Genomic DNA, 10,833 nt, shown 5'->3' with positions numbered 1-10,833 from the left:
GGGGGGGGGGGGGGGGGGGGGGAGAGAAGGATATTCTGGGACCTTCCTGAAAAATTCATTAAGGTGATTTGTGACATCTGGAACAATTCGATAATTCCACATCTGTTGTGAATTTCAGAATCGAAGCTGGCATTTCCCAGCTCTTCTGCCATTCCAGAAGAGTTTGGAAAAAATGAGGAAAACCAGAATAAGCAACACAAGTCAATCTTTATTGAAAACTGAAGTATTAATACATAACAATTCTTGTTACAATAAACGTGCTTTTTTAAAGAATTTTAAATCTGAGCTCGTCTACTCATCGGATTGCATAAAAAATAAAAAAGTATGAATTGACACATAATTGAACTGGCTCAGGATGGATTTTCCACACCTTTGTGTTGACACCATAAGTTCAATGCAGAAGTGAGTGATGCTTTTTAACATTTTGGAAGACAACACTGACCTAACTTAAAAAAAAAAAAGTACCAAAATAACTGTCTGGAAAACAGTATTTTTTTTAAAAAATCATAAAAAAGAAACCTGTGTCTACTCAATAACAAAATATGGAGAACTATTATTGGGTCCTTTTCATTTGTACTTCTGTTGCATGCAATCACTTGTTTTGGACACAGGGCAGCCAGTAAGAGTACTACAATAAAAAGAACACTAACAAACCCATTCTATTTAAAAACAAGTCTGTACAGGAACCAGCTAAAATAAACCTTTCAAGACAGCCTACTGCTGGGGACCCAAACCAGATCCTAACAACCCGGCAGAATTACTCCTCCATTCTAGGAAGCTAGGAAAGGCTGGTCATAAGAGACTATGACCAATGGGCATCAGGCTTCTGGTAGTGGTCCGTGTCCACACATCTTGTATTTGACAGTTTTCTCTTGAAGCTAATCAGGTTTCCTCCCCCTCTACCATGTACACCAAGTTTTATGAGTACTGTCCCCGTGCCTTGTCTCATCTTCAAATGGTGCATAAATCTGATAGAAGTCCCAATTAATCTGGAAAAGATCTCTGAACCAAGCTGGGACTGCATGAATGATACAGGACGTCACTTGGGGCTTTCCCTTTCTTCAGGGATTACAAGAAATTCAAGGCCAATTTAATATTTTTCTTCTATATATTCTCTAAATAACCACCTACTCCACTTTGGTGTGTTACCTAAAATATATCAACTACTTTCCCTAGAAAACGTAGGTCCAATAAAGTACAAATGCCACTTTAAAATAATTCTGAGAGGTGCCTGAAAAGAGTTTAGTAAAATGAAAGCCTTGGACAAGAACTTTTTCCTCCCCTCACCTAAACTAAGTACACTTTGCAAGGAGAACCACCCCCTCCTTTGAAGGAAGCAAGAGAAAAATTAGAACAAGTAATTTGTCCCAATCTAACTCCTAATTTACAACAGCCATATTAAATCACAATTGACTAGAACTGTACTGCTGTCCCTCTGCTACCGTGTTTCCCCGATAATAAGACACTGTCTTATAATTTTTTGGACAGAAAAACGCCAGAGGGCTTATTTTCAGGGGAGGGCTTATTTTAATGAACATTGACAGCAATTTTAATAAACAGGTAAATGTGAACAAAAAAATGTACCTTTATTCAATAAGCAAATCACTGGGGAAGAACAGGATGACGCGCTCACTGCTGCAGCTCTGATTGGATGCAGCTCGGAGCGTGGCATGCGTTTCACGGGGGGGGGGGAGGCGGGGGACGGTGCATACAGAGGGTACCGTAATGTAGCGTGTAGCGCAGGGGATCACCTTCACTACAGTAGCAATCTCAATAGGGCTTATTTTCAGGGGAGGGCTTATTTTAGAGGAATCTTACACAGTAAGGGGAGGGCTTATTTTCGGGATAGGTCTTATTATCGGGGAAACACGGTAAATGAAGCAGTTATTTTGGGGTGTTTTTCTAAAAACCTCAGACTAACATTTACTCAGTCAAGTCAAAGAGGAGAATTCAAGATGAGGATGATATGTTCTCCAGTCAAAACAATGCAGAACTCATAGGTCTTCCTGCAACAAATGAATAAATCTAAGGGCGGGGAAATCAAGTCAAATTTTCCAGAACACCGTTTTTCGTAAGATGCTCATATTTCTTTAAAAGGCAGGCAGATACATTTGGATTTGATTTCTCATGCAAATTTTAAATTTCTGACGTGTTTCATGCCTTTTCCCACCCATGGATATGGTGAAATAAGTAACAGATATGCACAGGAGCAAAGCTACTAGATAAAATCAATTAGATTACTTCTAGTTTTAGGCAAAAATGCATTTCCTCTCGCTACTAATAAAGTATCAACAGATACATAGCATATCAATTCAAAAATCATTAAATCTAGGCCAGATGACACCAGAAAGCCTAGCATAACAAACAGGATTGTGGGGTGGCACCAGGTAAAAATGACACATAGGGTAAAAAAGGAAATTTTCTAATAGCATAGCCCAAAGAATTGCTGGTTCTTTACCACTGAATCAAAATTTTGTTTGCATAGCATACAAGGAAAAAGTTCCAATGAATAACAATTTTGTAAAACTAATAACTGTTACTAATGTATTTTTCAAGTTTATAAAAAGACTGATTTTTAAATTTTCAAAACTGCTTGGTTAGTAATGACCTATGCCAATCAATGACTGATGAATTTCTAAGAACAATAATTCACCTTGTTTCCCAAAGAATAGCCTGCATATGTCACTAGGTTTAATAAACTGAACACCTACCACAGATCCTAAACAAGATTTTTATTGCAATAAAAACAGCAGAATCTATAGATCTGATACACTAGCTCTCTTGGGTCTTAGGTTAAAAGCTATGTCACAAGAAATCTCACTCCTATAAAGCTGCCAAATGTTGACAGGAACCAGTACATTTCCCCATTGCTGCTGAACTGCTTCCATTTCCTAAGAAATCCCAATACAGCTAAATGCTTGCGGTTGTAGGAGTCCTGAATCAGGAATGTAATATAAAAAGAAGAGAAGGTTTCAGGAGGTTCTTTATTGCTATAATTTGTCTCCTAAAAATACAACTTTATAGTGTATAATTTTGACCCTAGTTATATCTCTTTATTTTTTAAAATTTAACAAAATGTCATTAAGATAAGATATATTTATCCCCTACCACCATGCTTTGTTACTACTCTCATTATTCACGTGACCAGGCACGTGTCCTTAGTTAACAGAAGTGAGCTCTCTCTTTCTCTTTCATTATACTGAATCACTTACAATAGATGGTATCCTGATAGCTGCAAAAAAAAAGTTTCTCTTTGTGGATGAATCCCATAATGCAAAGTAGTAAAAGTATTCAATGAACAAGACAACTTAAATTTTTAAAAAGAGGATAAGGGGAAGGAGGAGGTACAGAAGAAAAACTATCACTGGGTAAAAAAAAATTACATTTAAGAACCTGACGTTAATGAAAAATGTGATATACAGAAGAGGGTCTCTGTCTCTCAAAAATGCTGTGATAACATTTATGGAAATTCTTCCTCACATGGTTCCAATGCTTCATGCTCATCATTCCTGTGGAACAAGAAATTATACAGCAAGGCTTTACAGCCATTTTGCATAGTTTCTTAAATCTGAATGATTCATACCTCATAGTTATTTTTCTAAAATTGAGAACATACTTTGATGGTGAATCTCTTCTTCTAAACTAGATACTGATAAACTCAAAAATGTGTTCATTCACTTTAGTCCTTGGAACAGAGCGTCCTACCAGTCACTAACTGCAAACCCGTTCATTATACAAATGGAATTATGGAAAACAGATTGGAACTAACACTACAGATTCAAATTGTTTTCTCTGGGGGTAAATTTCTGCTCCATAAACATATATGGTAGTCTCTAAGTTGCATTAAGTGCTCATGAAACATTTTAAAGTATTTGTAAGTAAATACTATAATTACGTCAAGAGGCATTAGGAATAAAGGGTCTTCTGTTTACAGTGATCCATGCAAAAATATTCCTAAACTTTATAAACTAAATTGTTGAAGCTAAAAAAAAAAAGAGTGCTTATTGTAAAAAATAAAGTTACCAAAGGCTCTCATCTCAATGGTTGTTCAGGAGCATACACCTCTCCCTCAGAGAATGCTGGAGTGGAAGCATAGGGTAGTGGCTTGAAGGAACTGCCAAATCCACAAAAGGAGCAGGATATCCCACTTCACCCCCCCCTCAAAAAAAAACCAGGTGCTACTCAAATTCACTTGTGGGGTGTAACAACATCGCAAATGCTACAGCCTGAAAGATCTCTCTGTAAAATCTTAAAAGGGAAGGGAACAAAATTTTGATACCATTTGCTGCAGTCAGAAATATTTAAAATCACTAAAACTTATCAGATTTACACATAGCAAGTCAGTCAAGCTCTGGGGCAAAAAAGACAACCCTTGTGATTTCTTTTGCACAATATTCAGATTTCTAAGTTAAAGTCTTTTCAGCAACAGTTCTGGCATGCAAACTGATTCTAATGCTAGTCCTTTATCCCTAACAGCATTTACTTTTGAGATGAATTATTACTGCTGTAAAAAACAAGGAAAGGACAGTGGAACAGACTCAACAACAACGAAACACTAATCTGCAGCTGGACTCATGGTCATGCTTCCCAAATGATATCTGAGGTAAAATAAAATTTAAGTTTGCATCAAAAAATACTGTGACTCACAAGCAGCCCATACTATGGTCAGAAATCAATTGGCAAATCAAAAGAAAAACTCCCTAGTTTTTAAATGTTCATACACTCTGACAACCCTGCTACAAATGTATGCATAATCCACTATAAGAAACATCAGATTAAGGACATTAAAAAAAAAAATCCCAACCCTGTTTTGTTCCCCTTTAATTCTTAAGCACACTAACTTTGTTCATAACATATGCTGAATTCTTGCCTGTTTGTGAAAAAACCTAGCAGTGTCCTACATGTTTTGTTATATTTTTTAAGTAAGTTAGGTCAAATTGTACATACATTTTTCAGCTAAATAGAACATTCCTTAGGAAACAAACTGAACAAATTGGAATCTGATACCTCCCAATAGTGTGGCAGTCTCACTTTTAAACCTATCCTCCATCACACAGAAATATGATGATTATGTACCAGATGTGAGTTTTCAACAAGACAGAAAATATTACTTCTCCAGAATTTGTAATAAAGATTTGCATTCAAAATTTAGGCAGCCAAAAAAAGCTGCTTTTTTCATACATTATCCCCTCTTACTGGCCACACAATCTAGCATTTCATTCTGACTCCACATAATACAACTGAAAGAGGATGCTTAGAAAATTGATTTCGTGCAGGAATTATGAAACTGCCAGATCTTTCCTCCAGTCACTTCTACTTGTATTAACTGAATTCAAATGGAAAAGAAATATAATTGCCTAAAATAAAAAAAAAATCCATGTCCTTAACTGTCAACTTATCAACCCCCCAAAAAGTTGAAGCACTTACTAATGGGTTATTATGATGTTCTATAAAGAAATTCACTTTCACGACTCTACCTTTTTAAGACTTTGCATATGTCACAACAGTGCATTGATAACAAGTTGTAAAATACTTTTCAGTTCCTTTGGATTTTGCATATGATGGTTTTGCATCAGTCACTGCAGGTAGATTGAGCAAGCTTGTGTGTGTGTGTGTTCGTGTGTGCACGTGTGTGTATGTGCGTGTGTGTGTTAAACATGCATTCAACTAGATATGGATCAGAATAAATTTATACTCCCTTTTTATCATTATAGTTAGCTAAAAAATTGCAAGACAGTCCACAAAACAGGATTTGCTTTAAGACTAACTACTGGAGTTCCAAGATGTAAGATATGCAGCACTGGAAATCTTCAGTGATCTGAATTTAGTAGTGTTTAGCAAAGTGTTGAAAGCATTCAGAAGAAAGAAAGTCCTGGTTGGAGGCATGAGGGGCTTCAGCACCAACTGTTAAACCTCAATTACTTGATTGCATATCTCCCATCTTCAAACCTACAGTTAAATGAAGATATAAAAACGAGTCATAGTAGATAACCAGACACAGTCAAGCAGTATCTTCAACTGCTAAGTTCTAACATGCACTTATAAGACATTTGATATTCTTACAAAGTCACAACTTTTATAGACACACACACAACACACACACACACACACACACACACACACACACCCTCTGAATTGACCAGAAGGAAAGGTTGTTTTATTAAGTTCATTTTGTGTTGACTTAAAATGGTTTTCAGAATGTCATTTCAGAATTAAATATTAATGGCAGTTACAGAGTCATATAAACACTTAGCACAAACTAAAAATGTTACACTGTATTTATAATGATACAGAACTATACATAAGTAAATATATCATTTTTCACTTTACTCCAAAAGTAAGCAGAATAGCTTCACTGCAGCTATTTAACTGGTAACTTACATTTGCCAAGATGATCACCACTGTGGGGGCACATAGCTATAGGTTGGTGTTCCTGGGGCCCGATATGTGGGCATAGTAACTGGATGAGGGGCTACTGGAGTAGGGGAATGAGTAGTCAACAAAGTACCTAAGAGAAAACAACGTGATTATTTTTCTTACAAGTGCTCATGGAAATGCTTTGCAAAACTAACTATGATTACTAAGGATCATTCATAATACAACTTGTAGTAATATATAATTAACGGCATGGCATATCCATGTTTGTTTGATTTGAAGGGAGAGAGAAGTAAGAAAGGATACAGGAGTGGGAATAATCTCCCCAAGATATTCTGAGTTTGTTAGAATGTTTACTGAACTCTAAACAAGTTTAAATTTACACAAAACCTATCAAACTGGCATAAATATTTATAAGCATGTATGTATACACATATATAACTGTGTATATGTATTTGAGGTTTTGAATGTGTATGCTAATAAAAATGTTAAGATTTACTCAACAGTCACAGAAATTCAAAGTGAATTTATATACATTTATAGCATGATGGCTCACGAGTATATGCAAGACTCCGGTATCTGTCCTGCAAATATCTTTTAAAGGAAACATTTTAAAATATATATAATAATCATGATTTTTTTAGACTACTACATCTTTGCTTTTCTGTATAGCATGTGAAATCCTTTTTAAAAGGACCAAACACATCTACTGATAAAAGATTAATCATCACTGAAAGAAAGATTTTCACGTCATCTCTATTTTCTTTGCCTTAAGGGGAAACAATGTACTACATCAATTCACACAACCTGGTCATTCAAAGAAATTCCAGGCCTAGTATTGATCCTTGTTAAGTTTTAAGCGGAAAAGCTCTTATTCCCAGAAACAACCAAGCAATTTGGACTGAATCAGATGCAATAATGAAGACCCAGTTTTGCTTGTCTTATTTGCTATATTGCTAGGCCACTTTAACATTCTAAGGTAATAGTCATGATAGACTCGGTCTTAATTTTCTACATTTACAGTTTGTAAAGAACAATGGCAAAGGGGCAGCTAGGTGATGCAGTGAATAGAGCTCCAACGCTGGAGTCAGGACCTGAGTTCAAATCCGGCCTCAGACACTTAACACTTAATAGCTGTGTGACCTTGGGCAAGTCATGTCACCCCAATTCAATTGTCCTGCCATCCCCCTCCAAAAAGCAAAAAAAAAAAGATACCATACAATTTTTTCCACATTTGTTTCTCTCCACAAACAGGTTTGTGTTAAAAGGGATAAGAGATATAAATTTCATATTTAATAGTTGTCATTTAATCCCACTTTTCCATAATTAGGATTCTAGCCAGCTTAATTATAGTTTTAAAGTGAAGTTGATATAGAACGCCATTGACTAATAACTTGTAGTTCATTTCTTCATGCACCGAATCTTAATGGGGCTTCTACTATATTATTTTTAGTTATTTCAATATTTCAAATTCTTTAATTACTATGATCATGAACTATACTGTTAAACACTCTTCTGCATGCTGATTTTATTGTCTGTTTTGTAAATGTAAATTGACTCAGTACAAGGAAAGAGAATATCTGAATCAAAATTGTTTATAATTCTGCCTCAGAGCAGTCTACAATACAGATTTTTATGAAATTTGAGTCTTCTATCTACCCAATCCATTTAGTTATTTTAAAGATATCTTTCTTTTCCAGCAACTCAATTTTAGTCGTGGAAAATAGAAACATTGTTATGTGTATATATAACTACATTATTATATTGTATGTGGGGAAAAAATAAAACATTGACCACTTATCCTTCTATTTTTCTTTCTTGGGTTACTTTATACGTTTTATTTTAGATTTCTTGTCAGCAAAGCAAATAGTTTACACATAACGATAACATCAGAGGGACAGTAATTAGAGATGTACAATCTAGATTTTGCCATTTGGAATTCATATTTTATTTGACTTTGTTATCTGGGAAGGCCAGTGGAGTGGGACAAAATAAGTTGTCTACTTAAAACATTTGGTAGGAAACCCTGCTATTTTAAATTTTAAAAAAAGCTCTAAGAAAGGTTTTGAAGTTATACAGATTTGCAGTACATGTGCCTATGGACTTGCCTCTTGTGAAAATTATTTGTGTATTTGTGTGCAAATCTGATGTATTTGATGTGACAGAAGAGGATAAGAGATATCACCTTAGAATGTTAAAGTAGCCTAGCAACACAGCAAGTAAGACAAGCAAACTTGGGTCTTCTTTACTCAATCTGATTCAGTCTAAACTGTTTACACATTGTTACTGGGAATAAGAGCTTTTCCCTTTAAAACTTAATAAGGAATGACCCTAGAATGACTGGAATTTAAGAATTCTTTGAAGAACTAGGCTATGTAATTGATGTAGTACATTTTCCCCCCATGAGGCAAAGAAAAAATAGAGACAGGATGAAAATCTTTCTTTCAAGATTATAATAAAATTCTTTCATCAGTTAATGTGCCTGGTCCTTTTAAAAGGATTTCACATGGGGCGGCCAGTGGCTCAGCGAGTAAGAGCACCGGCCCCAGAGTCAGGATGACCTGGGATCAAATCTGGGATCAGACACTCGCACCACACCCAGAAATAACTGGCTGTGTAACCTTGAGCAAGTTACTTAACCCCTATTGCTTTAAAAAAAAAAAAAAAAGGATTTCACATGATACACAGAGAAGCAAAGATGTAATAGCCTATAATCATACATAATTTAATTTATGTTATATAACAATATACATATAAAAGATTAAAAAAATCAAGATATCTGCAAGACAGATAGTAGAGTTCTAATATTATCACAAACTATCATACATCACGTACCTTCTCTAATTCAAACTAAATTTTTTAAGCAACACCAATTTTTCAGAGAAAGGATTTTTAGAATTAGCAAAATTTTCCCTAAGTATAACAGAAATTTCATTCAGAAAGAAAAAACTTATCATAAATTTTAATGCTGCAAGCACAATAGTTAACTCATAAATCTTCTGGGGAAAAAAAAAAAGCCAAAGCCATCTTTCAGTTTCAGATGTTATACTTGATCTTGGCTTTGGCAAATCTCTCTACGCGCTTGGCTTTGGCTTAAAGACTTAGGTTCAAATCCCAACTCATGCTACTACTATTCCAAGAGATTTTAAACAAATCAGCTGAACAATCCTCGTCTCAATTTTTTCATCTTTAAAATGAAAGTTTGAAACAGTCTTTTTGCCCATCTGAGGCCAAATTTGAACTGAGGAAGATGAGTCTTCCTGATTCCAGTCTCAACACTCTTACAGTAGCTCTATCGTGTCCTGTGTTATAATAAGCTATTAAGAACAACAGATTTACCTGCTGACATTGCCATGGTGGTTCCGGCAACCATTCCCATAGTCACGCCATTTCCTCTTGGAGGAGGGATGGGAGCAGGGTACATAGTTGCTGGCATGCCATTTGGTTGCACAACTGTGGTGTGATGAATTACGTGAGGTGGTGCTGCATACAAAGGCTGGGTGTAGTAAGTGCCTTGCTGTTGGGAGAAAAAGGTAACAACTACAATTCAGTTTCTCACAAAATTTCTTTTATGTTTACATAGGCACACACAAACACACTCTTTGGCTACAATAAAACGTTCATGTTCATTTTTCTCAAACTTTCTCAACTTCAGCCAACATCTTTCATTAACAATTTCCCAACTAACATTTTTAAAAATTGGGATCTGAAAAGCATTAAGATAAGATTTGGGTTTATTGCAGTCATACCAAACAGCTGGTGTGTATGCTTTACCTGTGCATATGGATTCTGCTGTGGATAGGCACTTCGAACTGGATACACTGCAGTCTGATAAGGGTTGGGGGATGATGAATAAGGTGGCACTGCCCCACTGGTGGGTGAACAGGACACTTTATATGGTGTACCGGGTGTATAACCTGAAACACAAAGGTAGGATTATCTCAAAAAGAAGACTCAAAATCATTTAAATTAGATACACTCATTTTACAGAAGAGAAAATAAGAAAGATTATAAGACTTAATCTACCATATACCTACCTAATAAGTGAAGTGGCTGGCCCATCCCAATCAGGATTGCTTCTATCAGTGTTACAAATGGAAATTTTGGGTGGGACAGCATTATACGTTTCAATTTTTTAAAAGGCATCCTAGTTTCAGTTTCCCTTTCATTCCTTCTACCTTATATGAGTTTTTTTTTTTTATGACTTTTAAGAAGAAATGCAAATATTTGATGTTTTGGGCTTTCTTTGTTTTTTTTCGGGTTTGATTTAGTTTGTTTTTCAAAATGTTTTGAATTTTGTTATCATTTTATTATCAAGTACTGGACGGACGGACGGAAGGAAGGAAGGAAGGAAGGAAGGAAGGAAGGAGGGAGGGAGGGAGGGAGGGAAGGAAGGAGGGAAGGAAGGAAGGAAGGAGGGAGGGAAGGAAGGAAGCAGGGAAGGAAGGAGGGAGGGAG

At 35.8% G+C, this 10,833-nt stretch overlaps 2 protein-coding genes across 2 annotated transcripts in view; one reads left to right on the top strand and one right to left on the bottom strand.

Annotated features, from left to right (window-relative positions):
- The window catches only part of PLEKHB2 (pleckstrin homology domain containing B2), a 457,251-nt gene that overhangs the window by 290,191 nt on the left and 156,227 nt on the right, over positions 1–10,833 (top strand). The gene's annotated exons all lie outside the window — the stretch shown is intronic.
- The window catches only part of FAM168B (family with sequence similarity 168 member B), a 47,150-nt gene continuing 36,505 nt past the window's right edge, over positions 189–10,833 (bottom strand). Inside the window, exons 4-7 of the mRNA XM_069063353.1 lie at positions 10,150–10,292; positions 9,715–9,892; positions 6,382–6,508; positions 189–5,949 (exon numbers count right to left, since the gene is read on the bottom strand). Coding sequence (XP_068919454.1) covers positions 6,396–6,508; positions 9,715–9,892; positions 10,150–10,292 — 434 coding nt within the window. The 3' untranslated portion in view covers positions 189–5,949; positions 6,382–6,395. The remainder of the gene's footprint in view (positions 5,950–6,381; positions 6,509–9,714; positions 9,893–10,149; positions 10,293–10,833) is intronic.

Source organism: Petaurus breviceps, unplaced genomic scaffold (assembly GCF_028583685.1).
Source record: "Petaurus breviceps papuanus isolate PSGF00001 unplaced genomic scaffold, PetGlider_PUasm1.0 90556, whole genome shotgun sequence".
NCBI lineage: Eukaryota > Metazoa > Chordata > Mammalia > Diprotodontia > Petauridae > Petaurus > Petaurus breviceps.
This window is presented reverse-complemented; position numbering and strand designations above follow the sequence as displayed.